The 19,076-nt window shown below is 35.5% G+C and overlaps 1 protein-coding gene across 1 annotated transcript; it reads left to right on the forward strand.

Annotated features, from left to right (window-relative positions):
* The first annotated feature begins 1,642 nt into the window (after positions 1–1,642).
* fgd5b (FYVE, RhoGEF and PH domain containing 5b) lies at positions 1,643–17,637 on the forward strand. The gene is made up of 21 exons (XM_073851596.1): positions 1,643–1,797; positions 3,369–5,688; positions 6,729–6,834; positions 6,912–6,970; positions 7,114–7,144; positions 7,270–7,376; positions 7,490–7,610; positions 7,842–7,920; positions 8,030–8,080; positions 9,535–9,593; positions 9,720–9,791; positions 9,900–9,968; positions 10,994–11,077; positions 12,706–12,785; positions 12,874–12,967; positions 13,044–13,181; positions 14,970–15,072; positions 15,164–15,273; positions 15,428–15,550; positions 15,636–15,778; positions 16,781–17,637. Exons 2-21 carry the CDS (start codon positions 3,524–3,526, stop codon positions 16,815–16,817), a joined length of 3,831 nt encoding a protein of 1,276 aa, XP_073707697.1. The 5' UTR covers positions 1,643–1,797; positions 3,369–3,523; the 3' UTR covers positions 16,818–17,637.
* The last annotated feature ends 1,439 nt before the right edge of the window (positions 17,638–19,076 follow it).

Raw genomic sequence — 19,076 nt, forward strand, 5'->3', positions numbered from 1 at the left:
CAGGTTTGCTAACTGCTTACTTTAGCCTGATGACTACAAACCTGGGTGAGTCAGACACTGCAGATCCTCTGTGTGCCAGTGAGATAAACCACCTCCCTCAGGTTTTTTTGACTGTGATGTGATTACAACTAACCAAAACACTGAGTATGAATCAAGGATAAGAAATGTGCCTTAATCTAGTTTACGTGGGTAGTGAGTGTAGAGGAAAAGAGGATATCATCAGTCTTTTCCACCTCTGTTCAGTTGCCACTGCATATCAAAAAGTAGCATCCTGGAGATCTGAATATTATATTTAGAAGGAATTGAAGGCATAAAAATAAGAAATGTGACACTACAAAGACGACATGCTTTCCTTTTTTCTTCTAGTTCATCACAGGTTTTTGACATGTGTCATAGTGATTTGCTTATTTCTGGAAGAAATAAAAAGCAAAACCATTCTGAATCTTTCACGCTGCAATAAAGATTCAAACAGGTAAATAGTCTCCAGTATACAGAAGTTCATCTCATAATATTCTCATCTAAATGATACACGCGTTTCAGCACTCAATAACCAGGATATTACCAAGATTTAGAAACAAAGATGCAGACCTTTATATAATCGACAGCAAATAAAATAAGTATTAAATTAAAGTTAGGTTTAAGTCTAAAGTTTGAAGTAGATTGTTTACCTCTTTCATTGTACTTTTCTCCTTGAGAATTGAATGTTCATACTAACCCAGACTAAACTCAGGCTAAAGATGTTTGAGGAAGGAAGCATATTTCTGTAGAGCTGTTGGGAAAAGGTCATGGCCTTATTTAAGCCTATAGAAATGGCTTCCTACTATTAATTATAAATGTAAAAATAACATTTGCAGATTTTACTGCTGGATTAACTCATTGGTCACTTCACAAGTTGCGGTTGAAGTTAACATCAACAAACAAATGATGCTAGACCTTTTCTCAGTGCTAGCTTCACTTAACGTTTTTTTTTAAAGCCATTTTTTTTTTTCTATTTGGTTTTAACCTGTGACTGATCCTGACATAAGTAAGTAGTCCTGATGCTGTTTTTCTATGTTCACTGATCTAATCTGAATTCCAAACTCAGATTAATGCTCTGTGTGCGTGCGTGATTTGGTGCTTTATGAATGCTTAGTATTAATGTTTTTTTTTTTCCATCGTCACTAGGGAAAGGTTTTTAGAAAATTAAATTTTAGAACATAGAATATTCTCCATGCCTGCTCTTTGGATGACTGTTGTTGAGGAAACTTAAGCAGGATAAGAGAGCTATTTCCTGTAAAGCAAACCTCTGAAGGCCATACTGCCCTCAAATAGCTTTGACCAAAGTCAAGTTTTTATATATGTATATGTATGTTTTGTTATATTCATGATATATATATAGTGTGTGATATATACAGTAGGCTGGGAAAAATCTAACAATTTGTATGTAAGATATGTTTGCTCCTGAGCTAGGTGGTCAAATTTATACAGATACACTATATATAGGCTTATATCAATAATAAAAAAAAATGCCTTGATTTAAAAAGTCCTGCTTTTGCTTTTTGTCCTGACGCCCTTTCCTCAGGAAGTCAAGGCAAAGTCTCGTCCATGAGTGTGTGCGTGTGCGCGCGCGCTCGTGCTGGTGCTGAGCGCCTGCTGTCCTGTGCAGTTACATCGCAATATGAAGTAGGAGAATGCAGTAGTGGATATATAATCTCATGTTATAATCTCATGTAAATTCTTCATGGATTACGATTTCATCGTGTTTGACCCGTTATTGTCGTGTCTTAGATACCAGACGATGTTCGACAATGAGCGCAGGTGAGTTTTTAAAATGATAGCGTGGTAACGAAAACAAAGTATGGTAAATTTATTTAGGCAATGAGAAGTATGTGTTTTATGGAAATTTAAATGTCTGAAAGTATGTGAAATAGTATCGAGTTTAGAGATATTTCAGTGCGCATTTAGGTTTTTTTCTTCTCGAGAATTCTTTGTCATTGTATTATACTATATATTTTACCTTTTACATTGTTTAGATGTTTAAATAGTTGTAAAGATTCAGTTTATCCCTCATGTAGAGCATATGCAGTGTGGTATTATTTGCTAAATAAGAATGCCACCAATGTTTTACATATAATTTTTCTTATGAGATTGTTTCTTCAGCTGTCACTCTTGGCCCTGTGTCGATGTAATATACTTTTAAAACATGAAATACGTACAGTAGCCTATTTAAATTATTTTTCACTTTGTGTAGATCATAATTCATTTTTCTATAATGGATTTATGTTAACATTAAAAGTCTGTGAGTAAAAGGCTTTTAGGTTAAAATGGTAAAATATATGCTTAATAGGCAAAAAGTATATAGCCTATACATTATATTAAATATGCAATTTAAAAGTGTAGACCGTTTTACTGTAACCTTGTAATATAAAGCAAAATGTTCAAATCTGTCAGAGCTTGAAAATGAACCTTTTTTCAATAGTTTATAAGATCCACATTTATAAACAATTTAAATGGGCTACAGTATGTATGTTTACAATACTATACATACTGTAATTTCCACTACAGGATGTTTCAAACAATTGCGTTTTCTGGATTACGTTTTAATTGTGTGTGTGTGTGTGTGTGTGTGTGTGTGTGTGTGTGTGACCCTGGACCACAAAACCAGTCATAAGGGTGTGAATAAATATGCTTTCCATTGATGTATGGTTTGTAAGGATGGGACAATATTTGGCCAAGATAAAATTATTTAAAAATCTGGAATCTGAGGGTGTAAAAAAAATCTAAATACTGAGAAAATCGCCTATAAAGTTGTACAAATGATGTTTTTAGAAATGCATATTTCTAATCAAAAATTAAGTTTTGATATATTTACAGTAGGAAGTTTACAAAATATCTTCACGGAACATGATTTTTACTTAATATCTTAATAATTTTTTTTGTCATTAATGAAAAACCTATAATTTTTACCCATATGATGTATTTTTGGCCATTTCTACAAATATACCCATGCTACTTGAGACTGGTTTAGTGGTCCAGGGTCATATATGAGATATCTAGTCTGTTTTTTTTTTTTTTTTTTCGTACAATTCTATTTTATATTTTGTGCATAGCTTCAGTCTGTATCATTCATCAGTGAATAGAAAATCTCAAAGCATAAACCACCCTGAACAACTCTTTTCATTCAGAAATTTCTAGTAAATTTGACAAAGATTTGGCAAGCGACACTTTGATTAAAACATTCAAATTTTGAGGTGCAAAAACAGATATAGTATTTTCTTTTTCTAGTAATGTCTTTAAGGAAATAATTTTTACAGTGCAGATGGACATATTTTTTAATGCCCCGAATTGTTACAGCTACTCATATTAATGTTTTTTTTATTGTGTTTCAGGAGCACCTCCTGGGCCCCAGAGGACACATCCTGATCCTCTCTTAAAGAGGCGATGTCAACTACCTATTCCTGAATAATCCTGAGATAATCAAGAACCCAAACCAAAAATTGCATCCAAATTGAGGAAATATCTTCAGCATCATCTCAGTTCAAACATGTACTTCAATATGCTTCACACTAACAAAAGCCTAAGGCCTCCAAACTCAAGAAAGCATATGACGGAAATGCATAGAAAAATAGCACAGGAACAGGAGGGGTCACAAAAGAGGAAGACAGGGAAAATAATACATACAGAAAAGACAATGCACATAGAAGAGACAGAACCAGATGTTGTAGTGGAACAGGGAGATGACTTAGGATGCGGGGATGAGTTAGCACAGGGAATTGATTTAGATTTGGTGAAGGACGTAGAAGAAGGTGAGACATTTAAGTCAGAGGACGAGGAAGAGTCGATGGACCTACTATCTGATTCATGCAGTAAGAAAGATGTGGACGATAATATAGAGACTGAGCAGATTGAAATAGAGTACACTGGGAAGATAGCATGGAGACCGACTAATAATGGTTTATTAACATCACATAAAAGCCCTAGTGATGTTCAGTTGGCTTCTAATGCAGTTTATGGACGCAAATTCCTATATGACGAAATTTGCATGAATAAAACTTTCATTGAAGCCTTTTACCCAAATGGTATAGTCCCAGGCAGAATGTTTTCAAGTGAAGAAGGCATAGATGAGATGTTCCCCGATATTTGTGATGCAGGCGAGGCATTAGCAGACAAAGATGGACTTTCCGAGTGTGACCTTTTTGAACATACAGAAGCTCTCCAAATAGCAGAAACAGAGGACCACTCGAATGGAGATATTATGATGCTTACTTTGGAGGAGGGATTGAACGGCTCTGATTTGTCTTCAACTTCCATTGAGGAAGAGGATGATGAAATACAGTTAGAAAAAGAGCAAACGGAAGAAAAAGGAAACCATTATTTATCAGACGAAAGCACATCTCAGGATCTTTCAGCTGCTATTGACTCTCCAGACTGTCCTTCATCAATCAGTGGATGTGAAACTCTTCTTGAGTCTGATCTAACCTCGTTTTCTAATTCTTCCTCCTCTTCTTCTCAGCCATTTTTTGTTTCTGGCTCTGAAATGGTTTCAGATGATGATGTAGCAGATGCAAATCACAACCACTGTAGCGAATATGTGGTTAAGCAAGAGGAAGCCATGCCTGCCGCCTTAAATCTTGATGTCATCAATGTCCTTTCCCTCATTCAAGAGCAACCTGAAAGCCAAGGGCAAAGTTTACAACAAAATCAAGAAGAAGAGAGCATTGGGGAAGAAGAAGCTGGTGCAAGTGACAACTTGAGTAGATCTGAGGGAAAAGAACTTACAGTAGATCATGTGTATGAAGAAACAGAGCCAAAAATCCAAACCAAAGGCTTTCTTCAGAACAGGAAGTACTTTATGACTCGCTCTATATCTGTGGAAACCCCCAGTAAGAGAGTTGACCTAATGAGTAGCCCTGCGACAGGAAATAGGCGGCTTATGCTACACCCAGGCTCCTTCTATACAGATCAGTGTTTCCTCGGAGATAGTAGACCTGCGCTGACAGGCTCATTAGGATGTCTTTCACAAGGAACCTCAAACTTAGTTAAAGTCACCCGAGTTGATATACCACCCCCTTTTGAACTGGCATCCATCACAAAGCGACCAATTAGAAAAAGTTCTCCATCCCTCCCAAACGAAATCTCCGCTACTTGCAAGAAGCCTGATTTTGGCTTCAAGCGATACCTTCTGCCATTACGATTCCTTAGGAAATCAGATCGTAAAAGCATCATGGATAATCGCTCAACCTCCTCCAGGTCGTCGTCCGAGTCAAGTCCGCAAGGGTCATGCAAACGCTTGGATTTTATCAGGCATAACGTGGGCAGTCCAGAGTTGCAGAGGAGTGCAGATTGCACGCCACCTATGTCCCCTTCATCCTTTGTCTTTCAAAAAAATAGACAAAAACAGGGACTAAACTTCACCCTTAATAATGATTTGGCTTCTAGCACTATTTCTATGGAGCTAGACTCCCTCTTCGACCCCATTCCCCTTTCCAAACCTCGATCTTTTTCATCTCCTAATACAGACTCTTCGGATTACGAGAATGTTCAAAATGCTGCTTCTCACTATGAGAATGTGCAAATTCGCCTTCTGAATCCAGTCATTCAGAGTCAACGAAATCAGAGTTCAGCCAGTGATACTGATGGTTATGTGGATATGAGCAGTCTGCCCGGCTTCCAGGGCAAAAGTCAGACATCTGAACAAGAGACAGAAAGGTACAGATGTTTATTTATAATTAAACCTAAATATATCAATATTTTATGTCATTCATATGAAGATAGGGATTCATTTCAGTACCACTGTGGATTTTCTTTTACATTTTCGGTATGTAACACTTTTGCCACAACACAACTCTGCAAAAAATGTATTGATACGATGCCACATTGTGTGGTTTTTGGTTGTAATTTTCACTCGAATGGCAACAAGAGAAGCAATTTAGGTCTTCACTGCTTTCCTAGCGATAAGAAGCGGATGCCTTTGAGGCTTTTAGTAGACCACAGCTACTGAAAGAGCTTACAAACAGCAGAGACAAGAAACGCTAGCTGCCATCCTGGCAGGATGTAAACATGCTGAGGTTTGTCATGACAAATCAGTGTTTTCAGACTTGGAAATAACACTTGGAAATAAGATGCTAATACGATGACCACAGCTACTAAAAGAGCTTATAGGTGGCGATGGATATAAGCTTAGGCTTATACCAAATACCGTACTATCGATTTTTCCCATAAGGAGTCTAAATGCCCCTGGATATCGAGTGAAATCCGTGCTTAGTTCTTCAGTGCCTGTGGTGTCCTGCCAGGATGGCATCTAGCATTTCTTGTCTCTGCCATTTGTAAGCTCTTTCAGTAGCTGTGGTCTACTAAAAGCCACAAAGCCAACAGGGCTAGGGTGGAGAGGCGTCCTTAGGAAGTCATACATCTACTGGCATCTTCCCATTCTTTTTGGCTCATTTTAATATTTTTATATATATATATATATATAAGAATTGTTTTGTGGTAAAATAGAGTCAGGTAGCACCAATTGCTCACCGAATACAACCATTTGATGCAATCAAAATAATGGTGCCCATAGTCCAAAATCATTCATGGGTTTTCTACTACATATTTCAGTAAGAGACACAATTTACATTTAAGTCTCAATACCCATGGTTCCCTTTAAAAGTTCAAATATATTAGTTTGCAAAGTTGCATATCTAGGTAGTTTAAAAGGTTTTTTTTTTTTATTGTCATGATTCTACTTTTTCTGTTTTATTTAGTCTCTACACTTTCTGTTCTCCTAATGTGAGACAAGATGGAACAGTAGGTGTGTCTGTGGGTGTGGCTTGTACACAAGAGAAAAAGACAAAGGCATCTGAAAAACTGGTAAGCTTTTTATGAGTGTTTTTATGAGTGTTGTTTTCTTTTAATTTTATTGTAACTCAGCTGCCACTTTATTTCAGACTGTCAGCTGTTCCAGGGCATTCTATAGTGCCAAAGAGCTTCTCGATAGTGAGGCCCAGTAAGTCATGAAAACAACAGCTCAAGTGGATGGCACAATTAAAAAAAAAAAAAAAAAAAAAAATTAATATTTAGTGTTTGAAAAATGTCTGAATTTGATTGAATAAAATAGAAATATTAAGTTCTTTTTTTTCTAATTTTAAGGCATGTTAAGACTTTACAACTTCTCTGTGAGGTGGGTCATACAAATATTTCTTACTGACATTGTATGTGGCTTTCAGTAGAAAAAGAGTTGTAAAAATCAGAAATATAATGATGAAGGTAAACTCACTTTTTTTCCCCCTCACTTTCACACAATAGTCAGTTGAAGCTGATGAGAGGCTGATGACAGTGTTTACAGAGGTACCTGATATTTATACTCTCCACCAGAATATCCACACACTACTAGAGACTCGCTTAAAAGAATGGTAAGACACTCACCCATGCATATGCAAATGCTACCTTCAATTGTTTATCATCTACAAAAGATGTCCATCTGTCATAATTTCATCTGTTTTCTTCATTTCACTCCACTCATCAGGGATCAGAATGAAGGTATTGCTGAAATCATCCTGGCAAAGAAGACAGACTTTTCCATTTTCTCTTCTTACATCAGTCATTATGATGAAAAATTGCATTATCTGGAACACATACAAAGCACAGTAAGGCATTTATGTTGTCTTTGTTTTCATTTTCATTCATAACTTTAACCGAAACAAATCTATTCTTATTAGGCATATCCATCAACCTCCCCCTATCATTTAGTACATCAAACTGTACAATGTGATTTGAGTGTGTTTTGTATTGTATGATTACATGTAGATGTATTTTAGTTGTGTGTTCAGTTGCACATTACATACTATAGCGTGTTTTTTTTATTTTTTTTATCTCAGCTACATGATACAGTGACCCTGAAAAAGCAGTTGCTGCAGGTCATCGTGCGCATCCTGCAGTACCGTATGCTGCTAACAGGTGACTTCTCAATATATTCTAACTAATAACTTCATATACTTATGAATTTTAATACCAAGACTTGTAGTATTGCTTAATATTGCTTTATTTTTGTTGTCTTTTCTAACAGACTACCTGAACAACCTCTCACCAGACTCCAGAGAGTTTGAAAATACACAAGGTAAATTGCAACATTACTCAGACGAAAGACTCTTTTTATCTTGTTTTTTTTTCTCTCTATCTCTTGGATTACAGTAAACGAGAAAACCAATTTGTTTCCTAACTTAGTTTTTGTCTGTTTTAAGAAACTGATGTTTGATTCTTATCTTGACATGTTTGCAATTACAAACAAAACCATTGATCTTATCTCTCATTGTGTGTATAATTCATTTGCTTAAGCAACAACATATCTCTGATCTTCTAGATGGTTGCACAAAAGGCAAATGACCTTTGACTCCATCATGGATTTTCAATGATCTTTTTAAACGAGCCTTTCTCCATTTATATATTAAGATCATTTATTGCTGCTGTGAGAAAGTATATGTTTGTAAAAAAAAAAAAAAAAAAAAAAAAAAAAAAAAGGATGTTCTGTTAAGTTCTGCGATGTGACATAATATAGTTTTATTTTAAACATTTTTCTGATGATTGTCGATATCATATATGCAGTCTTATAGAGATGGTCTTTTTAGAAAATATTTAATATATTCAATTCTGATTTAATACAGGTACTTAATATACAGCTGAAGTCAAAAGTTTACATAAACCTTGCAGAATCTGCTAAATGTTAATAATTTTACCGAAATAAAAGGGATCTTACAAAATGCATATTACTTTTTTATTTAGTACTGTTCTGAATAAGATATGTCACATAAAAGATGTTTGAATATAGTCCACAAGAGAAAATAATAGTTGAATTTATAAAAATGACCCAGTTCAAAAGTTTTGATTCTTAACACAGTGTTGTTACCTGAATGTGTAGGTGAGTAGGGGTGGGGATGAAAACTTTTTGAATGTGAAGATCAGGGTCAATTTAACACATTCTGTCTTCTGGGAAACTTTTAAGTAGCTTCTGAAGGGCAGTACTAAAAAAAATAATAATAAATAAAATGTTCACATTCTGTTCAAAAGTTTTCACCCCCCCCCCCCCCCAGCTCTTAATGCAATGTGTTTCCTTCTGGAGCATCAGTGAGCGTTTGAAATTTCTGTAATAGTTGCATATGAGTCCCTCAGTTGTCCTCGGTGTCAAAACATGGATTTCGAAATCATACAGTCATTGTTGGAAATGGTTCAAATACACAAAAATGCTGAAAAACCAAAGAATTTGTGTGACCTGAAGAGGTTTAACTGTTCAGAACAAACAAGGGAATCATGAACATCTATCACTAAACAAAAAACTGCTGTAAATCATTAAGGTGACAACACAGTGTTAAGAATCAAGCGTATGTAAATTTTTGAACAGGGTTTTTTTTTTTTTTTTAAATTCAACGTATTTTCTCTTGTGGACTATATTAAAGATATTTTATGTGAAGTATCTTATTCAGCTTAATACTAAATAAAAAAATAACTTATAATTTTTTTTTTTTTTAATGTATGTTAAATCTGTCCCTCTCTACCTGTTACTTTTTGTCTCCTCAGATGCTTTGGTTGTGGTCTCAGATATTGCTCATCATGTCAATGACAGCTTTAAGAATGGAGTGAGTATGCGTTTGTTGGTCTAATTTGCTTACAAAGAGTCTATGCGTGTGGAACCAAGGAAGTTTGTGTAAATGACACTTTTGTTCCATGTAAGAGAATTTTAGCATTCTTTTTCTCTCTATCAGGCGGATCTCCTGCGTTTGGTCCATATTGAACACAGTGTTCTGGGTCTGACAGATCTCCTACAACCTGGGAGAGTAAGAAATACAATGGCTAACTTATCACATACAACTCATCCAGTCAAATTATATAATTTTTAAAGCAGTACTGATGAGTAAAGTTGTCTATGTATATTTGTGCCCTAGGTGTTTGTGAAAGAGGGCACCTTGATGAAGGTCAGCAGAAAATGCAAACAGCCACGTCACCTTTTCTTGGTATGTCATTTTAATTTATTTACATTAACTTTGCAACTTTTTTTGTGGAAGAAAGTTTTTAGAGTGTATACAACTTTTAATAACCGAGTTGAGTATGTAAGATACAGTTGCTTTCTTTTTGTAAAGCCTCTAGTGTCACTCCTTTGTGTTTGTTAGCTATTTTACTTGTTTTTAGAGTTTCCTGACAGGATGTTGTTCTGTGTGTGTTTATGTCTACATATGCTATTGTTATTGCTGTGCTGTTCTCACCCCAGAATAAGTCTGTGGGAACGGGGACAAAGTGATGTGTTAAGATAACAGAGCAGAGGGTGACAGGATGGACGTGAGATGGCCTTTCAGAAATACTGTATACTGTAGACCTTTCTGCCAGACGGACAGTTGTGTGCTGAGACAGGCACGTGGCCCCCAGAGTGCTGAACTCAAATGTCCCTCATATTTTATTTCTTGATGCACGAGATAGTCTGGCATTTTGTATGCACCATTGATTAACATTTCAGAAGACAAAATATGCTGCCTTATCAGGCAGTATCTGATGGTAGGAAGGCACATCTGAATCTAGTGTTTGCACAACATCCTGTCTAGAAGGTTGAATTTTAGTTGTTTAGCTGTATAGTTATATTTTTCACTACCTGTTTGATAACCCACAATAAAGTGCACATGTTTTGGCAGTTGTTTAAACATAAAAATGGCATCAGAATGAGTAATTGATGACTAATGATGGTAGAAATGTATGCTCTGTTTGATAAATCACAGCTTAAATGCGTGTTTGTGTTGGTTCTCAATTACTGTTGTAACACCTTGCTGTAACAACCTGCCTTAGTACAAACATTGCCTGGTGGACAGGGCTGTGATGCTGCAAAGCAGCTTCTGGTCAAAACCAATGTCCTTGCGCCCTCTTGTGGGTAACTTTGTTACAGTGACCCACTCAGATTAATTTTTGTGGTATGCAAATATCAAAAATGTCAAATTAATTGTGCTTGTATGTTGTAAATGTTATGCATTTCTTTAACCTTTTACATTTTCAGATGAATGACATAATGCTGTACACATATCCTCAGCAAGATGGCAAATACAGACTCATTAACAGATTACCATTGGCAGGGATGGAGGTAAGGCTGACAGCATTCATGAACACTTCTTGTGTTTATTAATGCGTAATAGTTCTTGGAAACCATCTTTTCTAATAGGGAAACCACTAATGCACTGTATTTAGCGCTCAAGACACTAATAATCTGTGTTATTTTTAACTAAAACTACAAAAAAAAAAAACTAACCTAAAATAAGTACCAAAATTACTCATTAAAACTGAAAAATAAGGCAAATTTATAAAAAAAACAAAAAAAAAAACAGAAGCATTTTACAAAATTGCTACAATGTACAGTGCCTTGCAAAAGTATTCATACCCCTTCATTTTTTTCACGTTTTGTTTTGTTGCAGCATTATGTTAAACTGCTTTAAATTGGTTTTTCCCCACATCAATTTACACTCCATACACCATAATAATGACAAAGCAAAAACCAGATTTGCAAATTTTACAAACTTATTAAAAATAAAACACTGAAATAAGTACATTGCATAAGTATTCATACCCTTAACTCAGTACATAGTTGAAGCACCTTTACAGCCTCAAGTCTTTTTGGGTATGATGTGACAAACTATGCACATCTACATTTGGCATTATCTGCCATTCTTTGTCTCACCTTTTCACCTCTCAAGCTCTGTCAGCTTGGATGGGGGCTGGCAGACATTTTCTAGAGTCCTAGTTGTTCCAATCGTCTTCTATTATGGATAATGGAGGATACATGCTTCTGTGAACCTTCAATGCATCAGATTTTATTATCTGTTATCTTGACCTCAGGACTTGGTTTTTGCTCTGATATGCATTTTCAGCTGTTAGACCTTTTCTGAGAGGTGTGTGCCTTTCTAAATCGTACTCATTCAAATGAATTTGCCACAGTTTAACTCCACTCGAAGTGTAGTAACATCTAGAAGCAATATGAATGCTCCTGAGCTAAATTTCGAGTGTCCCAGAAAAGGGTATGAATACTTATGCAACGGGATCTTTTCAGTTTTTTATTTCTAATAAATTTGCAAAGTTGTTACAAACCTGTTTTATGTCTTTATGGTGTATGAGATGTAGATTGATGTGGGAAAAATATAATTTAAAGCAGTTTAACATAATGCTGCAACAAAACGTGAAAAAAATTAAGGGATATGAATACTTTTGCAAGGCACTGTAATAAAAACTGAAACAATTAAATTAAAATCTTATTTAAAACATTAGGAAATGCTCCAATATTGTATAAATAATACTAAAATAAGGTTGTATGTACGTAAAGCATTGTTTATATAGCACCATTTAAAACAGTGTTTACAAAGTACTTTATTCAAAACCCCAAAAATGTCATATAAATAGTAAAAACCAACAGAATAAGAAATTAAAATGCATAAAACTAAATAAGATGAGGAGGAAGGAAAGGAAAATTGTATTTTACAAAAGTAAATAAAACAAGTAAAAATAACATGCATTAAAAATGTTCATCTTATTCTGCTTTCCATTTATTACACGTATGGAAATGTAAAAAAAATGTTCATGTATTTTATTTGTCTATTTATAATTTTGTATCTTCTCGTAGAACCCTAAGTGCCTATTTTTTTGAGCTCATTTAATTATCTAAACCCCAGAGAGGGAGTGAGTTATAATTATTAAATCCTTTTCACTTTTTTTGTCTTTCAGGTCAGCAAGCCACCTATAGAGAATGCTCAGAGTGCATTGAAGATAGACGTGAAAGATATAAGCATCACTTTGTCTGCCAAGCAAGTGACACACACAGACTCAAACACTCACGCATACATATGTGGTGTGTGTCTGCAGTGTAAATGATGCGTGTGTTTCTGTGCGCAGCTCCTGTGTCGAACGAGACGGCTGGTTTGTTATACTGAATCGGACATTAGTGAATCTTGGCCCCGTATCAGGAGATCCAGTGAACTGCTTTGGGGTGAGGAAACTTTAAATACAGTGTGACAAAATGTCAGCACCTGAAAGAGTAAAATGATACATGTCTTGTGTTTTAGTTAGTGGATGGTCCAGAGATGTGTCTTGGTGAGAACGCTCCTCCTCTGCTGTCTGTTTCCCAGGTGACAGTTTGCATGAACTGTCACTCACATTTCAGCCTCACAAACAGACGACATCACTGCCATGCCTGCGGCAAGGTACAAACACACTTAAAGGAATAGTTCAACTAAAAAGGCTATTCAAGATGTAGATGAGTTTGTTACTTAATTGGAACAGATTTGGAGAAATTTAGCATTACATCAGTGAATCCTCCCCAGTGAATAAGAGTCTGAACAGCTAATAAAAGCAGCGTGTTTATAATAAACAAATTCATCATTAATATTTTCTAACTTAAAATCAGCTCTTCTAGCCAAAATAGTTTATAATCCATAATAAGGCTTCCTCCAGTGAAGTTCCCTGTTGTCCTCTCACATTAAAATCCATTGACATATTTGTTTAGAACTTATTTGTTTGGACTGTTTTCGCTTGCAAACGGTGCTTGATCTATGCATACTGCCCTACAAAGGCAAAGTGCAGTAACTATGCCAACACTGAAAAAAATGCCTTTAAAGTTTTTACACCAGCCAGTCAAACATGTTGTGGGTAGATTGGTGGTAATGCATTCATGTAATGCCTTCTTAGGAAGACATTTTTTACAGATAAAAACCATGACAACTGATGTGACCTTTTACCACCAAAATGCAGATACTGCACTCTGCCTTTGGATGACCTGAAAAAACTAAAACACTATTGCAAAAGCAAAGTGCAGTATCTACAAACTAAATGTGTTCAACCAACTTTTGTGTTTCTTACTACTTGTTTTTTTAATAACTTTATTAGTTTTATTGATGTTTGTCTCAATATTAAGAGTCATCTGCTCCTTTTTAAACAGAATGTTTTGCTCATTTTATTTAAAAAGTAATTCATTACAGACCTAGGTTGCTTTAAAACGATAGCTGAAAAAAAATTCACACAATTTTAACACGAGAAAAACAACAAACAAGTAGCCTAGTGTGTGTAGGCTATTTTCAAACATGTAGATTTCCTATTAATGCTATCTGTACCCTTAAAGCTATAATTTGGCTAGTAATTAAAAAAGAGGATTCTTATGTATTCTTAGATACCTGTGAAATCCAAAAAATTGATTAGCAAGATGGACTCTGACAACTGAAATCCAAATCGTTATTCTTGAATATGACAGGACACAAATGAAACTGCCCAGTTCTAGTATATTTACTGATTATGCAAAAAATATCCATCATCATAAAAGCAGGTGTATCAGTCTTTTAATTAGGTTGCCATTTTAAGGCTGACTTATTGACTCAAAGCTGGGAAAACAAAGCTAGAACACAGTAACATCACTTACTGCAGTTTGCCTTGGTATTAGTTTGGATTTTGTAGTTACTGCAATTTTGACACTACTGTTTCTCTGAAACGGGACAAAATTGAACCAGGAGACTTTGCCACAAGACAAAACAGTTGTCACAAAGCCCATTTTAAGCCTTAACTCAATTTTGACCAAATGTGTAGTTACTGCGCTTTGCCTTTGGAGGGCAGCATATTTCTCTCCTGATTTAGACAAGATGGCTTTTTCACTGGAGAAATCAATAATCTAGATAGAGGCTCTATCCAGAATCAACAGTTTGACGTTAAAAACCTAATAATAGATTTGTTTTATTACAAGCACACAGCAAGGCTTTAATTGATGGACTGGAGTTTTGTGGATTATTGTGATGTTTTTAGCTGTTTGGGCTCTCATTCTGACGGCACCCATTTACTGCAGCAATGTAATGCTGATTTTTTTCAAATATGTTCAGATGAAGAAACAAACTCATCTACATTTTGGACAACCTGATGGTGAATAAATTCTCAGCAAATTTTAATTTTGCCTAAAGAACCACTCATAAACGATTTATTCTGATTTTCTCGTCTAATGCTGCTTTTAGGTTGTCTGCAGAGATTGTTGCAGAAACAAATTCCCCCTCAAATATATGAAGAACAGACGTGCCAAAGTGTGTGATCATTGTTATGCTGAGCTGCGTAAGCATGGTACAACCACAATATCTTTCATTAAAGTAGTTTTATTAATTAAACGTTATGCTTGACTCTCATCATAATTGTGTGTGCATTTGTTTAAAAGATGTTACTACAATAACAGAGAGCTCCAGTCGACCTCTTTCTTCTGTCTTCCAAAACATTCATCCGTCAAGTTTGTGGAAGAGCCGCAAAGGGCAAATGTCTTTCAACCAGGTATCCCATAACCTCTGGATTAATATCTTTCAGCTAAATATTAGTAATTAAATAATGAGTAATTAATGAATTTTCATTTTTGTGTGAACCATCCTCCCTTTAACGTTTTATTTTTTCCTTTCGAATTTGGGGTGATACATGTTTTCTTGCCTAGGAGACTGTATCTGATGGGGTGATGAGTGGATCCCTGCAGAGGTGCAGGAACAGCAAGAGAAGTTGGAGGAGCCTGTGGTTCCTCCTAAAAGATAAAGTTCTCTACACATACCCACAGCCTGAGGTAAAGTATACAGTCATATTTTTCCACACATTAAATTGCAACATGCAGCTCCTCATCTCTCCTTATGTCTTTTTCTTTTCATAAGGAGAGGGTTGCATGTGAGACCCTTCCTCTGTTGGGGTTCTCTGTGAGGTCAGAGGCTGAAGGGGAGAGCAGTATGTTTCAGCTGTACCACAAAAGCACCCTCTTCTACACTTTCAGAGCCCAAGACAGCCACACTGCACAGAGGTTAAAACACACACACAAACAAAGTATATAATATTATAAAAATGGAAAAAAGTTTCATGGTTTCCACAGAAATGTTAAGCAGCAGTTTTTTTGGTGTTAATACAAAATGTTTCTTGGGCACCAAATCATGTGATCAAATACACCTTGCAGAATCTATTTTAATTTTTTGACCAAAATAAGAGAGGTCATACAAAATGCATGTTATTTTTTATTTAGTACTGACCTGAAAAAAAAATTAATTTACTGTGTTGTTACCTGAATAATCCACAGCTGTTTTCGTTTGTTTGTTTAGTTGTTCATGAGTCCCTTGTTTGTCCTGAACATTTAAACTGTCCACTGTTCTTCAGAAAATTCCTTCAGGTCCTACGCATTTTTGCATATTTGAACCCTTTCCAGCAATGACTGTATGATTTTGGGATCCATCTTTGGACACTGAGGACAACTGAGGGACTCATATGCAACTATTACAGAAGCTTCAAATGCTCACTGATGCTCCAGAAGGAAACCCAATGCATTAAAAGTCAAAAGTTTACACCCCTGCTCTTAATGCATAATTTTTCCTTCTGGAGCATCAGTGAGCATTTGAAGCTTCTGTAATAGTTGCATACAAGTTCCTCAGTTGTCCTCATTGTTAAAAGATGGATCTCAAAATCATACAGTCATTGTTGGAAAGGGTTCAAATACACAAATGATGAAAAACCAAAGAATTTGGAACAGCAGGCATCATAAACAACTGTCACTAAACAAAAAAACAATACAGCTATAGTTCATTCAGGTAACAACACAGTATTAAGAATCAAGTGTATGTAAACTTTTGAACGGGGTCATTTTTATAAATTCCACTATTCCTCTTGTGCACTATATGTAAATGTTTTATGTGAAATATCTAATTCAGGTCAGTACTAAATTAAAAAATAGATGGTTTTTGCTGTTGTTGTTTTTTTTTTTTTTTCAAAAATATTATGTTCTATTACATAATGTGAAAATTCTCTTCTGCTCTAGGTGGGTCAATGCTATGGAAGAGGCTACAGTTCTGTAGCATCAGTCGTCCTGCTTTTGTCTTCTCAAATGGGCAATTAAATCTGTTAGCAATCATTTGAGAACAATGCATTTTCACGTCACATTCAAAAATCACCACCCAGTGTGACTGGGAGCGTAATCAACCATCCCTAAGCTAACATGACGCAACAGACATATTTTTGGAACGCCAAGGGAACAAAATGCTCACACTCAGACATTTATTTTATGCCAAATACTTCTTCCAAAGACCTTGTTGAGCCGTGGACTCACTTTAAAAGGCACACTGTAGCACTTGCAGCTGTCATTTAGATAAGAACATTTTAGAACCAGCAAGAGGTTGCTTAACTTAACCATTATACAATGTGATATATTATGCAATACCCCAGAGCACTAAAATATATTAGGACAATTTCTATATATGGGAACTTTGAGATTATTATGTTATGTATTATTATCAGTTAGTGCCATTTGCTTGATATCCTCTCATGTCTTGATTATATTTCCTTCTATACTGCTGTCAGTCATTTGGAAAATGACTACAAGTAAATTAGTATTTAGCAACTGAGCTGGTATTCACGTTGCACTTGATGATGATGTTGTAATGTTTAATTTACGTGTCTAAACTGCCAATCTGTTCACTTGCCATGTTATAATTACAATATGAGGGCTTAATCTATATTAAAAAAGGAATGTATAAGTAGTTTGTGAAAAGACTTGAGTGTTATTGTGTTCACTTTGGGTTTTTAAACCTCACTAGTGCCTCAACTTCCTATTTTACCCTCCTTGTGTGTGAAATGTGGTTATGCAAATGATACCTATATGGTTGACCACTGCTTAAATAAAACCATCAACAATCTAGTAGTCAGTGCTATGTATAAGGGTTCCCTATAAGGTTCATTTCAATTCAATTCTGTTTCATTCAAATGTATATCATGATGCAAATCATTCAAGTACAGCTTAGATGAACTTTATCATAAACCAATAGTTTAATTAGCTCGGTAACTTTTTTTTTTTTAACTCCCCGACATTTAAGTTTTATTTTCAACGACAGCCAGGTTGAGTCCACAGAGAGTGAATTTTAGAGATGCGATTCTGTGATTAAGTATCTTCAACTCAGTAATTAAAGAGTGTATTACAGATTGAGACTGTGTGTGTGTGTGAGGGAAATGAAGAAAAGGGGAGGGCTGGCGTTGCCCTGCTTCCACGTCCCCAGGAGACGATGTGACCCAGAACAGAGTGAGAGAGCATGAGAGTTTGTTTTCTGGAGTACCTGAAAGTTACGGACACCTTGTCCCAAATAGGAGATGCATTTATCATTTTAGCTCCCTCTATCCCTCTCTCTTCATTTACTTGCTCTCTCATGTCAGTGTGATACAGTTTCCATTTTACCTCCAACGCTCCTTTTCCTTTATTATATATATATATATATATATATATATATATATATATATATATATATATAATATTATTTGATCCAAATTAAAATAATGATAGCTTGTAATCAAGTGCATTATTGAGCTGACAACTTGCAATATAGGCCTACACCCACATGAATCTTCAATTAATTAATCCTCTTCTTTCTTGTTAGATAATGTATTGCATATTCAGAAATTCTAAAAATATTCAGATTCTTTAAAAAGAGTGTAAAAAAACTAAACATCACAAAAAACATGTGGCACCATTATACATAATGTAAATAAATCCAGCAAGGTTTTTGACTGCATGACGCTTGTGAGATATCTGGACATTGGGAAGCATGCAGCTGATGCTATCTAGGTTGCTTGTTTTGCAGTTTCTCTTTATTAAAGAGGACAAATTGCTCTCTCGCGGGGGTGTAGTTGACGCGACTGTACACTTCACTTCTCTCAACAAGATTTGTGCTTTAGTTTTACCACAGGTTTACAACAGGAGTTATGCCTTACTCAACATAGAATTATTTGCAACCATTTTCACTTAGTGAATGCAACATATTTATGAGGAAAACAACATATAAACAACTTGTTAAACAAATGTATACCTCAAGAATGAAAAGTGGGTGAAAGGACTAGATTCTGACATGCAGTCAATAGGAAAGGGCTTGATGGCGTAAACCAAAATGAAAGTAATTTCAAAGGGGTATGTTATTTTAAGATTATAAAGACGGCACTTTTGGATTTCAGGCAATTAAAAGTGTAAATAGAGTGAAGTTTGATTTCATAACTTGAAGGTCTCGGTTCTGCATTTAAAATCTGGCGTTAAAAGTTGCACCTAGGCTACTTCCCGATTTGTTTGGTTACCC

This window comes from Garra rufa, chromosome 12 (assembly GCF_049309525.1).
Source record: "Garra rufa chromosome 12, GarRuf1.0, whole genome shotgun sequence".
Lineage (NCBI taxonomy): Eukaryota > Metazoa > Chordata > Actinopteri > Cypriniformes > Cyprinidae > Garra > Garra rufa.